Source organism: Ammospiza caudacuta, chromosome 4 (genome assembly GCF_027887145.1).
Source record: "Ammospiza caudacuta isolate bAmmCau1 chromosome 4, bAmmCau1.pri, whole genome shotgun sequence".
Lineage (NCBI taxonomy): Eukaryota > Metazoa > Chordata > Aves > Passeriformes > Passerellidae > Ammospiza > Ammospiza caudacuta.
Genome location: NC_080596.1, coordinates 13,699,583 through 13,717,866, shown reverse-complemented (window position 1 = coordinate 13,717,866; position 18,284 = coordinate 13,699,583). Strand labels below are relative to the sequence as shown.

General features: G+C 44.8%; 1 protein-coding gene across 6 annotated transcripts in view; it reads right to left on the bottom strand.

The window, feature by feature from the left end:
- EPHA5 (EPH receptor A5) overlaps positions 1–18,284 on the bottom strand; it is a 195,777-nt gene that overhangs the window by 71,810 nt on the left and 105,683 nt on the right. For 5 of the 6 annotated variants that reach the window (XM_058803811.1, XM_058803812.1, XM_058803813.1 and 2 more), the window contains exons 4-5: positions 16,574–16,729; positions 10,708–11,043 (exon numbers count right to left, since the gene is read on the bottom strand). The exons of the other annotated variant lie outside the window; for it this stretch is intronic. In XM_058803811.1, the coding sequence (XP_058659794.1) occupies positions 10,708–11,043; positions 16,574–16,729 (492 nt within the window). The remainder of the gene's footprint in view (positions 1–10,707; positions 11,044–16,573; positions 16,730–18,284) is intronic. 6 annotated transcript variants of the gene reach the window in all.

Here is an 18,284-nt window from a genome sequence, read left to right as displayed (position 1 = left end):
CAGCCCATCTCCAGTGGACTCTGGCCAGCTCCCTCTTTCTGCTCTTAAGTTAGTTTGGCAAACAGGTTAGGAAACATTTCCAACGCACCTTAGTGCTCCAGCCCTACGGAAAGAGTTCAGCAGGGGCAAGGAGCAGCAAGAAGAGTCCCAGTCCTGGTGTGTGTCCTCTGGCCTGTCACACCACACCTCCATGCCCAGTTCCCCCATTAATGAGCCAGATGTCTGAAAAACCTCCCTGATGAAGACAATGCATAAAGTTTTAGGCATCGAAATAGCAGTTTACTGACATTAGGTATCCCTTCCTATGATGCTGTATCCATCAGGTCTGCATACAAGAGAGCTGAGCCAACTTGCATTAATTTGCATAATGACTATGTATTTAACTTCCCCATTTTGCCCTTAATGAAGAACAGGACACTGTACAAACTGAATTTAAAATAGCAGTTCTCATTCACTGACCAATATCAGAAGACAGAGGAAGAGTGTGAGGCCACAACAGATGCACAATTGTTACTAGAGCACAAAAACCATTATCAACTGACTACTTTATGGAGGATTTGTTTTGCTCTATAGAGATGTTCTGCAGGGGTTGCAAATAGCACTTAAAGCCCTCAGGGCTATTTAACTCTGGCAGAAGTCCCCCTTGAAGCTTAAGCCAACATCTAGCAGAGGGTTTGGTGCAACACCTCTGTGCAAGGCACCGGGCATTTTGTCCTTCATGGAAACCCAGCTTTGCTAGTTGCTGTCTGCAGTTTTGGAAAAGGTGGAGATAGGTCTGTGCCCTCATGTGCATCCTTACCCAGTCACCCTCCAGTTCCTTTCCATGTCCTTGCAGGGGCTGAGTTGCAGCTGGGACAGAGGGATGTACAATAAATTAAATAACCCAGTCATTTCTGCAGTGATAGTCTTCCAGTTTACTTGAGCACCTCTCGGTGGAAACTGTCCTTGCATGGCCAGGTGTTTAAAGGCTCAGGCCATAAGTCTCCAACAAGGACAGCAAACAATTTCATGCTCTTGGTGGCACCCCTCAGGAGAACAAGGCAGAACCATGGAGTTTCATGGCTTAATGATCCAAGCAGGAGCCCATTGTGGGGAAGGCAGAGCTCTGAAGATGACAGGATAATGTGTGGTACAGATCAGCCCCCCTGTAATAAGCCACACTAATGCTGAACTGTGTGCAAGGCAACTCAGGAAACAGAACAATTAATAATCTACTTGGCGGAGCAGCACTTTCTCTCCTTGGATTGAGGCAGACTGCAGAAAGTTGGAAAGAAGCTACAAAGAAATGGCACACAGGGTCCCATAAACCCTTGCAAACCTAAGGAGGGAGGGAAAGGCCAGTTTTGTGCTTTTACCTGATTCAACTTTGCTTCCTTGTGCCTCCTGTAGGGGCAGAGAGCAAAGCGGCACAAGATTTGCACAAGTACGGTGGGAAATTATGTTGTGTATTCCTGCAAAGGCAGTGAGCAGTGCTGGTGCCCTCCACTGGCATTTTCCACCTAATTCTCCAAATTTGCTTTTGAGGCATTGTTCTCTCTCTGCAGAGCCCAGGGGCCAGATGCAAAAGGCTCCTTGTACCACCCTGCACACCCACCACCTCTGGCCAAAACCCACAGGGCAGATTTGGTCAGATGCATAAGAGAATTTGCTGTTTTTTCCATCCATTTCCCCAGACCAGCGCTCTCTCCATGGTTTGCCAAAGCACTTAGAGGATCAGCCCAGCGTGGTTGGCCCCTCTGCACAAAGAGCAGTGGCTCAGCACAGTTTCCTGCACTGCAGCAGAAAAACCCTCACCCAGCACCACCATAGCCCATGGGTGCTCCGCATCGATTCGTGCAGGGCCTTTTGATCAGAGCTTGTATTTTTAGAAATTGCCAAGCCTGAAAAAAGAGGAAAATAAATAAATAATAACACTTCCCTTCTGATGATTTCTATTGTACTGATCTAGCTGGAAATCCCATTAGTTACTTGCTTTTGATCAGGACTGCTCCTCCAGGACCAGGAGATGCAGCAAGCATTCCATCATGCTGGCAAAAGAGCACATCTGAAGTGTGTTTTAATTAAAACCTTCCAGCTCTTGAGCTTTTTGTAGTATTTGCATGCAGCTGAACTTTGACCCAGCTGCTGTGGAAGAAATATAATTTATTGCTGGGTTGTCTGTCACCTTAGTGCTACTCTCGGCTCTTCAGATAGAGCTCTCCCCTCTCTGTCCCCACAGTGGGGACAGAAAGGCCAGTAATCTGGAAAAAAGTACTAGCCAGTCCTACTACTTCTATTACATTAGCCCTTTGCAAGTAATGCAAGTGTCAGAAGTAGCATTTTGGAAATCTTTCAAGGAATGAGCAAGGGATTTGCTGTCGAAATATATTGTAATAGCAACCACAACAGAAAATGTGGAAAAAACATTCCAAGCCTCACTGAAACAACACCTCTCCAGTGAGAAGCAATCCAGGGGAGAAAAGCATTTCAGCCTGATAGTATAAACACTAACTGGGAACCTGTAATTCATGCACACTGAGAGGTGGAGCTCAGTTCTGATACAGCAAAATCCTTCCTGGGATACAGAAGTCAGCTTGCTGTGTGGGTGCAGACACCAGGCACAACAGCAGCCAAGGGAAAAAAATCTGGCCATATGAACAAATAAATATTACAAACTGCTTACTAAAGAAGGGTCATGCTCATGGCAAAAGAAATCAGACAGAAAGAAGGGACCAGAGAACTGCTGGGTGGCCTTGCAGCGCAGAGAGCCACCCTCTTCAAATGTGGGCCCCATTAGGCAGCAATTCGGCACAAGGACACGAAGAGCGGAAGGCACCTGAAGTGTCTGAGCTTTACCAAGCTCTCACAGATAGCCACAAGGGTGGGTAACCTCTGTGTCCTGTCCAGCACGTGTCCTGCATGGTCATACACAAATGCACAGAATCACAGAACCACTAGGTTGGAAGAGACCTTCAAGATCCTTGAGTCCAACCCATCCCCTAAAACCTCAAATAAACCATGGCAACCTCAAATAAACCACAGCACCCACGCTGCCATGTATGTACTTACCCCTTCACACTCCTACAAATTCATTTGATTAGCATGATGGGTGCATGGGAGAAGAGAAATGCCCTGTGAATCTGCCATACCCTGAGCAGCACAGCTTCTGCCATACCCTGAGCAGCTATACCTTCCTTCTATAGCCCAGCTCTTCAATGCACAACCACTGAAACACAAATGTCCAAACTCCTGTTTCCTCCACTGTTATATTTAGTGTTTGAGGGAGATTACCATAAAGAGCTTACTTGTTTTGCTACTGCAGACAGAGAACAAGTGGCTTGTTTTATTAAATGCCTGCAAGTCCACTGCTATTTCTCTAACAGCACTGAAAGTATTTTTACATTCTTTTTTTTGGCTATTTTGGAGTCCTGATGTCTTAAGAGTACTCTCCACAGTATCATTTATGCAGACTGTTAAAAATGTAAAACTACTTTTAATGCTAAAATCAGAGAAATAACATAGGAGACAATGGAATTACCAGCTTGCAGACTGAGATTAAAGAGCTGAATGGGACTTTATCAGCAGAGAAATTTAAAAGCAACATTCATGGGGGGAAAAAAAAATTGATAAGTTGATGTCATCTGGGCAGTGGAACCATTTCAGATGCTTTACTTTTGGTCTCTGCCAGGTTGCTCAGCACAATACAAGAAAACTCATTGGCCTTGAAGAACGTGTTTTAAGGGGGTTAGAATTAGATTAGTATAAGATTACTCAGCAATGCTTTAAAAATATGCCAGTAAAATGGGAAATAAGATTTTAAACCAGCTCTATCACTCTTGTGATGTAACATGAGTAATGCCCTGCAAAAACACAAGTTTCTTAAAGCTCTGACCTTGTGAAGTTCTTACTACACATAATTGCATCATGGCCGGCTGTATGCTTTTTGGAAAAAAGTCAGTATTTGCTATTCATACACCACTAAAAACCTGGCTTCAGATTGCCCAAGATTGCCCAATATCTGCTACTTTACCCCAAGCCTGAGGTGATGTTGCTGCTGGGGATTCTGGTGGCTCGGGGATGTTACAGAGCATCATCAATCTTGTTGGTTGCAGCATCTCAAGCCAAATATTTGGGCAGCTCTTTCTCCCTCACACCCATCTGCATGGCACCATGTGGGTGCAGGCCATGGATTCATGTTCCCCAGGTACAACCCAGGATTTGCTTTTTGTACCTCATGCCTCACACATAGCTCATTTTGAAGAGGACTAATTGTTTCACCATAAAGATGTTTTGTCTCACTGCCACTGGGAGATGGTAAAACCTGCACCCTTCTGCACAATAGACAATGTGACACAGTAGACAAGCTCATTATGAGATCTTCAGCATCCTTCTTTTTCCCTTTTTCAGGAGGAGGGTGGATAGAGACAACTACTTCTTACTATTTTTATTTTCATCTATAAATAATATGCTTTAATTTCATGCCAAAATTGAAATAATGCAGGAAAATGGCTTTTATTTCATCTTTTAATGTCCTTATATATCAACAACAGGGTTGTCTCACATACTTCCAGAAAAAAATTACCTCTAACTAAAAGTCATATTGTAATTTGGGGATTTTTTTTTTCATATTCCAAAGACTTGTCTCAGTATTCAAGCATGTATTTCTAATATGTGAAGTATAACAAAAAGACTTATAACAACTATGAAAAAGTAGCATTTACCAATAGGGGAGTTGTAAATAAAAGTGTAAAATATCATTTGATCTATAATTCATTTGGTAGCAGACATCCAGCCATCTGGGCTGGGGTGAACTCATGACTCTGGAATAGAATGCTGGATGAAGATTTTGCATTCAGTATAAATGCAGCCATCACCAGAAAACAACAACAACAAGAAATTCAAACAACCAACCTTTTGTACAGCACCAGCTTTCAGGTTTTACTTTGCCAGTGTGTTTGCTTTTCACAGCCTGCGATTGCATGCTCAGATTGCATGAGATTGTGCTTCAAAAATATACCAAAACACTTCTTGAAGCTGATTACCAGCATATGCGTGGAACTTCACAAATGAAATTATTCTCTTTCTGGCTGAACCTTCACTGGCAGATCAACACTAATTTTCACATCTCCCTGAGCATGAAGGGTGTTCACAGCCAGCAGAAAGATCTTGCTGCAAGGGGCAGTGCAGGGTGCACTCAGCTTTAAATAGAGACTGTGGTCTCTGAGGCAGTACAGTTTACCTGCACATATTAAAATACCCCTGTATTCACCCATCCTGGTATGGAAGACATTCTTTCCTTTAGGATAACATTGTTCTAGGTTAAATGCTGCAATACCTGGGTTAACACGCTGGAAGCCAGAGCTGCATCTCTAAATGGCAGTGCTTTCCACAGAGATGGGCAATTGCAAGCCTTAAAACCTCTATTTATGCCACTAATAGCTCCTCTCTGGCCAGTGTCAATCTAAAACAGAGTTTAAACTACCAGGCATGCCAAATTCATAAAGGATTGCCTGCAGCCATTAGAATTTTCTCAGAGCCCATAAAATAATTAGACAAATTCATGTGAGAAAAATCCATTAAGGGCTCTAAAGCACAAAGATGTGTTCCCTGGAGGTTGGAGAAAGCTCTAAGGAAGCCCAGGATGTGTGTGCATCCTGCTCTTAGCCCTTCTATGGTTCCACTAGTGACCATTGCTGGGAAGGTGGAGCAGCCCAGTGGATCAGGTATGGTTACAATGGATGTTTAAAAGCAAGTCCTGCCTAACATGCTGGCTGTGGAAAGGCAATTTTTCAGAAGCAAGCATCTGCTTAAGCTTTTGCAGACCTTGGGCTAGCAGTTCTGGCTGAAAAGTAGAGCTGCAAGACCATCTTGCTTCTTGTGTGAGATGATGGAACATGATGCCTCTACTGCAGCATCCCCTTGGAAATTTTCTGCTATTCCTGAAGAAAATAAGTAAACTGCTCCCTTCCCCACGCCAAACAAAACAAACCTGTGAAGACTTCAGAGTTGGAAGGATCAGACCCTGAATGTTACAGGACTTGAACCTATCAATTCCCAAAGGCAATCTCTGGGAATGAGGTTCCCAACTCTTGCCTCATTTCTGATGTCTTCTTCCCAGACAGTGCAGGGCTGCAGTCTCTTGGTTTAAAGAGCATGCAGATACTGATGCAAGATTGCAGCAAGCTCTATGTTGCAGGTTTCCCTTTCCAAATAGCCCTTGGCTGCTTTTCAAAGAATGTACACCTCCTGACTGCTATGGAAAACACCTTCTCCCTTGCTGCCCTCCACTGCAGCATCCCAGCCTGTGCAATCAAAGGAAGGACCGTGGTTTTCAGCACACCTCCCCACTCCAAGAGCCTTCTAGCTGCTCCAAACATCTAGTGGTTTTTGGTCAAGTAGGAACCCAGCCACACCTCCCAGACAGCACTACAGGTTGCCAGGTTCTGTCCTCCAACACCTTTGCTTAAAAAGCACTGCTGCTCCACAGGATGCAACTTCTATCTCTGGTTTGGCCTCAGACACGCAGACTTCTTGAGGCATTAGACATATTAACTCCTTCTCTGTTAGCAGACACATCTGTACCTTTCTTCTCCTCTTTGCCCAGAAGGAGGGCAAAAATATGATACAGGTCACAGAAGGGGTTTGAACAGTGGCTTCTCACTTTTCAAACAGAAAGCAGGCAGGGGGTTTATCTAAAAACACACACAGAGAAGGTCTTTAAGTGCAAAGGAGTCTGTGGCATCTGGGATGCCGGCAGGAGAACTGCCCCACTCTCATACCCCCACCTCCAGGCCAGCTCTGCGTCTGAAGCCGTTCCCAGCATGGGACTTGCTGACACCAAAAGCAAAGAAAATTGCTTGGCTGTTTAGGCTGGCTTAAAGTGAATACTCCTGGCAGGTTTTAAGCCTAGAAAGGTTTTAAACATTGCATCTTTCCAGTGTGCTCCTGCAATGATACGATGAGTGTGCAGGCAACCGTGAATCAAAACTGCTTGCTCCCTATGGACCCATTACGAGACACGCCTCTGACCAGGACGTCATGGTGGGGGCTTGCTGTACACAGGGCAGATAAGGTGAGAGACCTCAAGGGAGATGCTCATCTCTGTCCAGAGTGACAGCACACCTTAATCATCCAATCTGGTGAAAGCACTGAGAAAAAAAAAAAAAAAGTCATGCAGTTGTCACTTGAAAAGCAAACTTCAGTATTAGCAGTACACACAGACTGCTCTGTGGGAGCCATTTAAATAGGACGAGGTTTCAAAAATATGAAAACTTGAGCAAAACCGTGAGCAAGGGAAGGATGGCCAACTCCATCCTATCATTGGCACTTATGAATTATTTACTGTGCTCCAGCCCACGTGCACCAGGCACACTTTTTAACACACTGTGAGACTGCATTACAGATGGCTCCCTGCCACCTGTGCTGGGAAGTCCCTTGGACATGTATTTTGCAGCAATGCCATAAGGGAAAAGCATGCTTGGGTCAGCTCCTGTGCCTACAAAGGGAAGAAGGTCCTCTGTCTGCCTGCTGCACCTCTAGGGTAGCCACAATGGAGGCCAGCACAATTTCTATGTCTCATGGCTGGTGGCATTGCTCATCCTTTCTAGACAAATGTTTTCCAGCAGAAAAACACCAGCAAAATCCCACAGAAACAACAGAGGTTTGCAGATTGCAAGAGGTTACAGGAAAACTAGTTCTGTATTTGGAGCCTAAGGCACTGCGTCCTGCATGGATCAGCCCCACCCCAAGAACTGCAAGGTCTCCAAGGCCTGGGGGAACAGAAGAATGCTGGGGTCACCAATGAAGATTAGCAATCAGCCTCTTCTTGTGCACAAAAGCTTACTGTTCCCTCTCTCTATTTCCAAATCTGATTTCAAAAGTTTGGAGTAAAATTACATCAGTCTGAAAATGCCAGATGGATTGCGAGCACCAAGTCTTTTACTCATTATTTAAATAGAGGAGAGAAGAAGGGGGACAAACTATTTTGGAGAGAACCACCATTTTTTTCTTCAGGAAGGAATCCCTTTGAGAGCCTAACCCAGAGGTGGTTTCTCCTGCCAAACCTGCCATACGCAGAAGAGGTGGTGCACATGAAGACTCACTGCCTGCACATTCTTTGCAGCTCTGAAATGAGCATGGTCTTCTTGGGATGGACAAAAGCCAAACCAACAAAACAGACCCTGGCGTTTCTCTGCAGTGCTGGGTTACTGAATATGTGCCAGCAGGACTCCAGCAGCCAGACCTATCCCATGGCATGCAATTTTTCAATTTCCTGCAGCCAACAGATCTTGTAGTAGGATTTCTCCTACTGCTGCAGTTGGCCTTATGTCACTGATTCAACTTCATTAACCAGCCTCTGTGAAAATATAATCACCATCAGAAAAACTGTGCAAGGGAAGAGATGAGACACAAGAGCTGCACCTCTTAGAGATAATTACAGGGGGAAGATGAGTGGCTTGAGACACACTGAAGCCAGATGTGCCCTGCCTACTCTTGACTGTTGAAGTCAGTCTTTATATTCAGAATCACTGGACATGGAGCACTCCATTACTTGCCTCAAAAGATATTTTTTGGAGGCACCTTAAAAAAACAGATTCTCACTTCCCATGCTTGGCAGTTAGTCAGGTTTGCAAAGTCCCTCTTTCCATCTGCTTTATTTCTGGCATGGGCACACGGATGACGGCCCAGGGGAGCGCTGAAAGAGCACATCACTGGGAAGCCCATTTGATGCTACAGCTCCAGCAGACAGGCCTGGCTCAGCTCACAAATGCATGTTGGGACCAGACAGAGAGACAAGGAAACACAGTCACCACAGCTTTCTTTACACTGCAGTTTGGTAGAACCTCCTGTTGAACCAACCATGAGAGCACACAGGTGCAATTTCAACATCCCACAGTGTATCAAACACCCACGGCTTGATCTGCTAATATCTCTTGTGATTGTGGCTCCACTAAAATAAACAGGGAGACTTAACCAGAAGCTACACTCACCCACTTGTCCTTAGCACGGGACACATTTGTCACAGGTTTCCCACTTCCTCTAAGAGACCTTCCAATACAAAGCTGCAGGTGATAACTGTGCAAGGGGATCATTCTTGGCCTGAGGCACAGAGATGCAGCTATGTGGATAAATTCTACTGCAGCTATGGAGAGTTTGGGACATAAGTCACAAACCAGGACCTTTTCCTCACTGATCAGCGAGGTATCTTCTCATGCACAGCTACATTTACTGAGATTTATGTGGATTTAACAACACACGTCAGGGAAAATCCAGTGGCAGCAATGAAGTACCAAGCAAACCCACTAACAGGAAAATAGACTTCTTCCAACAGCGGAGTTACTGGCAGCAGCCTTCACAACAGGAAAACAGTAAACAGCATTAGGACCGTGACACCCACTGATCTGCACTAAACAGGTGCCTTTAATGGGTGTCATACTGCTGTCCTCTAATATTCCTCCAGCAGATTCCATGCCACATCTATCAGCAGCACTCCCAGCATGCCTCTATTTCCTCTCCTCAAGAAACATATGAATGATCTGTCCAACACTTCAACAATCCAGTTTAATTACCAGGACAGGTATCTGCACTTCCTTGCTGCTGGCTGCCAAGCCTGTGCACGCACACCTGGGTGGCAGGAATGAGATGCAGCCCTGCTCCAGCTAGTGTTTTTCTGTTCCACAGTGAGGATCTGCCAATCTGCATCCAGCTGTCACACTGAATTGCCCACTGGGTTTCCTGGCTGAACCTTGTCTGGAGGAGGCAGGGGGTGGCTCCAGTGATCTGGCAGCACAGTCCTCACAGTCTCCAACGCCACCTGTTAACAGTCCTGGAAGGGCTTCATGGTGGATAAATGCCACTAAATTAAATGGCAGGAAGTAAGCCAGATAGGAAAAGGAAGAGACCCTAAAACACAGAGCATTAGGAAGCAGAGAAGGATAGGTCAGTCTCCAGAGCTTTACAGAAATTGTGTGATGTGTCTGGTGCGTTGATGCACACAGAAGGAGAAGTAATAATGTTCTTGCCTGCCATCATACCTCCAAGTGACAGGGGACAATGGCAACTCCATGCCTGTGTCCAGTGACAGGTCATTTCAACTTCTGGGCAAAGGAAGGGCAGAACGATTAGAGCCCTGGACAAAGGAATAAACCAGTCTACATGATCTCTGTCTGTACAGTGCAAACCAAGAATAACACAGTATGAGTGAAATCCTAGCCCTACTTGGTCAGGGAAGCAGTGACAATGTACCATACCTCATCAGCCTGAACCCAGTCACTTTAGCATCACAGTGTAGAAGAGGGATTAAATTTCCTGAAGTCATTAAAACCAATTTTCTTAGGGTATCTGTTTGTAAAGTTTAGATGTTTTAGCCATTTTTAATCAAAATGGCCTCTTGGAAATTTCCCTTTCCCAACAGGAAGGACAGCCTTTTTTTCCTGGTTTAGTGGATGGATAAACCAACATGCGAAAAAGCGGAGGTACCTCCAAATAGCCTAGTGTAAAAGGAAAAGTCACAAATCCTAAAAATGTGTTCTGCTGAAAGGAAACATACTGAAGACTGCAGTAATTATAACCTATGAGACAAGCACCTCCCACCCCCCATATTTGAAGAGGCCATAGTCCAGCCCTCCATCCTGGAGACTTCCACCCATTCCAAAGGGAGGTCTGCACTGGGTCTGACTGGCTCAGGCTCCCACCCCAGACATTGCCCCAGGTTGAAGATCCACTTACCTGCCTGGTTTGTGGTTACATTTACAGACACAAACTGCCGGGCTCCGGGGTTCTGGTCGGACACTCCGTTCACTGCCTCAATTTCAAAGGTATAGTTTGTATGAGCAAGCAGATCCACCATCATGACAGAGGTGTTTTTCAGGCCGGTTTGCTGGGGGAGGTACCTGACATGACCGCCACACGCCTCACACAGACCTGAGTGTGAGCTGCACTTCTTGCATGCAATATAATAAGACACATCTTTCCTTCCACCAGTATCAGCAGGGGGAATCCATTCCAGAAAGACACTAGTCTCGTTAACATTTGAGATGGCACTCCGAGGAGCAGAGGGGGGTCCTGGTTTGCAAAGTGAGAAAAACACATGGTAAAAACAGTATCATCAGTCATCCTGCTTGCTACTACTCTCTAGGCTGAAAAGAGATGCCCCCCTTGCTCATGGGGACCATTTGCAACAACACCTGAAGAACTGGGAAAGCAGGGATTTGTTTTGAGCACCTTGCTCAAGAGATCTGTGTTGGGATGCAGTCACCTGAGTGGGAGGACAGGACACAGGGCTGGCTGAAACCCACGAGGAGGAGCACTGCACCCTGGGGCATTGTCTCCGGTGCTCTCCTTGCTCTTCCTGCGAAGGGATTAGCAAGCCTTTGCCCTGTTCAATTCCTGTTGGCTTCACTAGGGGCAAGATTCCTCCTCCTCACCCTGCTGCCCCTGTACCACTAACCCTTAGGTCCTTAAAAAAAGACACACACTGGGGTTTTCACACCACCCAGGTATTCAACTCAGATGCCAAATGTTTCCTCTGTATGCAGCTGCCTCTTCCCATCAGCCATTTGGCAGCAGTGAAACCAAAGCTTAGCTATCCAAATCACACTTAAGTGAGATGCTCAATGTAGCCCAAAGCAGATGGTGATCTACACGGGCCACTGGAGGCACAGCTGTGTCCAGCCACTCCATGGCAGCCCTCCTGGTCCTGCCAGGCTGGTTACCCATGCCACACTTGCTTACTTTGCCAAGCCTCCCTGCTCAGGATGCCAGCATGGCACTGGCAAGGCTGTCCAAGCAGGAGCAGCTGCTGCAGAGGTACCAGAGCACCTGCACAAAGTGGGCTGCTTCTCCTCATCCCGGTGGGAAAGGCCACGGCTGGGCACACAAAGCCCACTTGGAGGCACCTTCTCAAGACTTGCTTCCTCACAGAAGGTTTTTGTTTTGAACAGGCTTGTGTTGCAATGAAAGGCAAGCTGCAGATACACCCTGAAGACAATGTGAAAGGACAAGCAAGAGTCTCATGCAAGATATCCTCGTGTTAAGTACTCAGGGAATGCTAATGAATGAGGAAGAAAGAGGAAATTTATCAAAGCAAGCCAGGATGGATTTTAGTCACAGCACCACCAGTAACTACTCAGCAAGGGCTGGGATTTTTGCGAGGGAAGGCAACACAGCACACTCCTCTACAGTTTGAATGAAGTTGTCAAAACCCATGAGCAGTTCCTTGAAAAGGGTCCAACGAGTAGCTTCACTAGCTAGACATCCATATGAATCCTAACAGGCTGACTTAGGCTGTCATCTTCTTGTTTTGTTGTGATAACTAAACTCAATTCGTTATTTAAAACAGGCAGTGCTGCAAAAATGAAATCACCTTATAAACCAGAAGCATTCTCCTCCATTTCCTTTTTCTATTTCCCTCTCTGAGTCTATAAAATTTGTAACACTGATAAACTGAAACACTGCAATGATTTCGACTCAAGCTGTTCTGATTCAATGAGAAACTCGCTGCCAGAGGAAATAAATAATCCTGATGTATTTTTTTGTTTTGTTTTTCAGAGGAAAAGCAGTTGATGAAAAAAAGCTAAGTTGGCTTAGGAAATGCCAGATCATCTTTGTTTTGTTCAGTGATCCCTTCAGATCCCTACAAACAGGGAGCAATCCACTCCCAAGCTGCACCCCAGGGATGCAGCACTATTGAGCTAATGACACCAACACAGAGCCCAAGTCAGGACCATTTCCTGCAGTGTCATACTTGTACTGATATAATGGAAACTATGGAATTCATCACTGGAGCTGTATGGAGTTGTATGTGCTGCACTTGAGGATTTTTTATATGTTTTTTACTGGTTAAATTGCCCTATTTTTTCTTCCACTGGATGAATGCCCTTTTGCTGATGCCAGTACTCAAGGAAAAAATAGAGAAAACAGGCACAAGAAACACTTACTGGACAATGTGTCTTTAACAGGGGATAAATTATTACTTTTGTAAAGTCACCAGAGGTTTTTACTTGCTTTGTACAGAAAAGTCAGCTACTCTTCCTGAAGGCTTAAAAACATCAGCTTCAGTGGAAATGCTTTAAAACTGGCTTTTGTAACCTATAAAATTAGTGTTCTCCCCAGGCCTCAGAGAAAGGTCTTTAGTAGAATCCTGAAGCTCTACCTGAATAAAACTTGGCTAAACCCCAGCTGGGAGAACAAAAAGGTGTTTTGCCTTCAGAATAGGGGGGCCCTAGATCTGCTAAGGTGGTTCAATTTCCAAACTCATGTTGTCAAGGGCACAGATATTAGTCTACTCAGTTTTAAAAAGATCTATGTAATTTTTGAATTTGCAACTTTATCCCCTCAGATTCACTCCTTTTGCACCACAGTTTTCTGACAAGAGGCAAACGCTTTCTGAAAACAAAAATATTTCAAAACAAATGTATTTTCTAGATGGACAGCAAACCTGTTGTTTACTGATGCAAATATTTTCCCAACATGCACTGAGCAACAATAAAGCTACTTGTAAGAGACATGAAGAGAAAAGAAAAAGGTGAAACTGTTTTGGTTTTAAAGAGATGTTGTGCAAGGAACTGAAGCCAGGATTACTTAGTTGAGAAGAAACAAAATGCAATTACTTACTGGAAGATGCATAATAATATTAAAATAATTCTCAAATATCCATCAGGACCAAAATTCTTTCTTTTTTTTGTTTGAGAGCACTAATTATTTCAGACTGCATCACAGCACAATCAGTTTCAAAATTACCAACCATTACTTATAAGACATACTTAAGAAACTGGAAAAATTGAACAAAAATGTATTCCTCCCTCTCCCTGTACTTAACTGAGCAAGTGACAGTGATACAACAGTTAGTTTTCTTTAGTGATGCTGGTGGTGGTGGTGGTGGGGGAGACTCATGCAGCTTGGAACTGAAAAACTCTCACTTTAAATTAAGAAAATGTGATTTTACAGCTATACTGAGTGGCAAGGGGACTTTGCAGGTGTAGATGTGGAAACAAACATTGATGTATTCTCTAAAATTAACTGCATTTCTTGTTGAAGGAATCCTATGAATATTATTAACTTCTGTGGCAATAAATAATAAAAACATTAAAAAAACCTCTTGCAATATTTTCTTGCCACTCATGACTCAAGTCTCTCTCACTTTTGTTTTAGCTCATGATGAGCTGTTGCCTTGCAGATGTAACTGGACTGGTTTAGAACACCAGTGTTGCTACCTACTCTTTCCTGCCCCTGTCAAAATCCTCTACCCCTGTTGCTGAGCTGGCACAGCACATGGAGCCCTCCTCATCACCTCCAGCACAAACAGAGCAGTATTAGGACAAAATCCTAAGAGAAGATGCATGGGGAAGGTGAGGGTGACAGAAGCACATGGAGAAGGCTCAGATATTCCACCCTGCTTTTGGGGTGGTAGAGTGAATGCCAGCAGAGGTGCTGCAATGTCCTCAGCTGTGGCTCTGGGGTTTGCAGTGGCAAGCAGAAGCTGGGCTGCACCTTGATGGGTATTAAACTTCTCACCTGCCCCAGAAGGACTCTGCACCCTTCCAAGCCATATCCTAACACAGCTTCAGGCACCATATCTGGGCCTTAAACTAGCTTACAGTCAGCTCTCAAAACAAAAGTAAAACCCACACTGAAAGAAAACCACCCAAACAGTAAAAGCCAACAAACTTAGTCACCAACAATAAATAAGCACAAAATCCCGAAACAAACATAAAAAGAAAATCCCATGGCATTTGCAGAGTTGGAAATTACAGCCTTCACCTAAGAATTTCAACTGCACTAGAAACCTGGGAGAGACAGCCTCTTGAACTTCATTTCTTTTTAACAGGAGTTGTTCACCTCACTTGCCTGTGACTCTCTGAACCCTGCTGATGCTGCTCAGGCCACAGGCATGCATAAACATCCTCCTCTGGGACGGCAGCTCCTTCCCTGGCTAAAGCAGCAGCAGGGCAGACTGCATGTGCGCCTTTCCATTCTGGGAAGGGCAGAGAGCAGCACCACTGACGGTGGGCAGGAGGCACAGCACACACCAGAGTCTGGCATAACTCTCTCTCAGTTGCTGGCTTTGGCTCTGTCTGCACAGAAAAGCCTACTTTATGAGTGTTCCAGAGCTCAGTGTGTTTCCCAATACCATGCTGGACCGCATTTATCTCAGTTTTTTTAAGTCAGGCCAAGGGGTAAAATGAACATCAAGAAATGCTGCTATCAGATTTTTCATGCTATAACCCACTCAGGCTATGCCTCCAAGAGACTCTGGCACACCTATTTAATAAACTGGGAAGTGCTTGCCTGACTCACCCCCCAGACCTCTTTGATCTGACAGCACCAGTGACTCCAATGCTGCCTAAGGCTGCCTTCTCCTTCCCCGCAGCACAGCTTCCAACAGCCATGCTCCTTTGCCTGGTGAAAATCAAAGGCAGAGTTCAAGGGGCCCAATTCTGCTCCAAGTGTTTCCTGCAGGCAAGCAGAGAGCTGCCAAGGGCAGTTTCCTTTGAGAGAGTGTGTCGCCAACAGGAACAGACTTTTTCTTCCTCTTTTTGAAGTGGAAAGATGGGGAGATAGGAGGGACATTTGTATTCACTGGGAAAGGCACAAAAGCCACTACCATCTCTACATGATGCAAAGTACTTCCCTACAGTATGGAAGGGAAGTCACCACTGCACCATTGTCCAGTGGCTTTGAGTATGTATGGAGTCATAAATCTACTTTTTCCTCCATTGTTTAAGTTTCTTGGAAGGCCCAACTGATCCTACACCAGAAGTTCAACTCCATTTCAGTAATTTTCAATCACTTCTGAACCACAAAAGTTACATTTGGAGTGTGACAGCCCCAGCTCAGATCTGTGCTATACTCAGCAGGACTAGGTGGGGGCATGGAAATTGTGGCCTTAAGTATCTGAAGCATAAACTGAACAAGGGACTTTCAAGGTACAGCTGACAGGACAGCTCATGGATGGCAGGAGAAGGGTAAAATTAGTGATTCTCATTACACCAGCTCCACCCTGGAGTCCCAGTAGCCCAATGTGCCTGTTTCACTGCCCACCCCCTACACCCAGGGGATAAGTTCTACATTTTGGAGAAGCAGTTTCCCTCACAGAGTTTTGAGAAGAATGGCCATCTCCAGGCAGACTGGAAATATAGGGCTCTCTCCCAGCTTGTGTAGTGAAAATGAGCTATGGGATGACACCAAGCAGGGCCATGGAGATTCCATCCACGCCCACTGCTGGCAGGGACTATCCGCAGTTAATTCCGCGTGTGTGTCCCATGCTGGCACCCAAGCACACACCAACAGGGATGCCTGGTGCCATGTTAATGGCTGAGCCCCTCAGCAGTGCAGGGAGCAGACAGAGCATTTGCTCATTACAAAATCTCTTCCTAGCTTGGATGGCAGCTTTCAAAGCAAAAAGCACTGAGAAGCCTCTTCTCTCGGAACCCGAAGTACGGTGGACAATGACAGTGACATTACAAGTGTGTCAAGACTAGCTCAGACTCCAGTGCAGAGCCTGAAAAAGCACATTAGTTAGTATCATAATGTCTAGTCACAGTACAGGAACAGCTTGAAAGGATTAAAAACAACCCTATAAGCACATGCTTACTTGTACAGGCCATTGTAGGTGGGTCTGATTCCTTCCTAAAATAGTGTTCTTCACACAGGCAAGATGTGGATGCTTCATCAAGTGTGTAGCTGTGAGGGGGACATTTGCTGCAGGATGGACTGTGGGGTGAAGCTTTGAAGAACCCAGGTCTGCAGACTGTGAAAAGAAGAACCACAGGCTAAGCTCTCCCATCATAAAATTAGTCTCTTCACATTTCCTTTTAAAAAAACCCCCATATCTTCAGCTATAAAACAGACAAATACTCACGAGCTATTTAGTTTGCATATTTTAAAACAGTCTATGCCACCAGCAGATAGAGCATACTTAAATATCTGCATGAAAAGATAATGTGAATTTGTTGATTATTTCTTTCCCCTAGCATCTGCCATTGCTGGATATTTATTTTCCTTGTTGAATGCATTAGAGGTAACATCATCTGGGCTCTGCTTTAGAAAACATTACTGTGATTTTTTTTTTTGTTCAGTCTTAGGAAAACAGGTAAAATACATTCCATGTTTTTTTGTTTAAGATGTTCTACACCCAGAAATCAATGTCTCAGCAAACAAATAGCAACACAGTGGTGGAGGGGATCTCAAGATTGACATCTTTAAGACATTGTGATAAGGCTACTTCCCTAGGGTCTTTCCCCCAGCAAACCTGTGAGGAATTTTAAAGTGCTCCAGATGACAGGCTGTTCTGGGTATAGTCTGAACCAGGCATGCTAACCATACAAGATATTTCTTCTAGCTCCAATACATATGCATGACGAAGGACAAAGACTTGATCCGAAAGCTGCGTTTTTTCTTACAAATCCACGGCTATGGGTAGCTTGGGATTTTTTAAAGTAGTTTGAAATGAATACAGTAATATCTTGTTTCCATCCTCCTGAAACAAGTGCTTTTTCAGCTATGCAAAGCTCTCTGAGCTTCACCTGTGTGTGCACACTCTGCCAGAAGCAGTGATAGCCATAGTTTTGCAAGTGTTTTTTTTTAGGAAAAAACCCAGTTGGCTCTGTATCATACCATTAATTACAAATGCACTGTTAGCAAAAGGAGGAAATGTTGATTTTCTGTTTGTCTCAAAAAATAGAGGCATAGGGACATGTTTAAGCAGCTCCAAAGTGCTGTTACCTTTCTTCCTTCTGAATTGCTTTAAAATATTTCTGCCCAGTATGATATTAATGATGCACAGATCTGCTAGCAGACTTGAAGAAGTTACCTGTAAATCCCAGAGCCTTTCCATCTGCATTCAAACTCTCCCAGCTGTAATTAGCTTGCAAAGGAAATGAGTTCACAGCGAAAGCATTAATATTATCCCATCAGAAATGTCCCAGACAATCACAGCATGTACTAAAACTCAGCAAGTGATGACAGAATTCATCTTCACCATAGGTAAAGTATAGGTTTTTACTAGTGCTCCCTTTCCTCTGATGGACCAACTAGGACAACTGCTTCTAAAGTTGGCTCTGCTCCCTGTAGTACCAGAGAAACTCCCTTGACATCTTCCCTTTTACGTCAGTAGCTTCTCCACCAAAGGTGAGACCCTTGCACATCAATTCCCAACTCCCAGAGCTGAACTGTAGGTCTTTGGTGATGAAGATCACTCATGCATCAAATGTGTGATTCAAGAGCATCCAACAGACCTCCTCCAGACCCACCTCCACAGCCTTGCCTGGACTGTGCACCTCTCAGAGCAGGCACCACACAGCCCT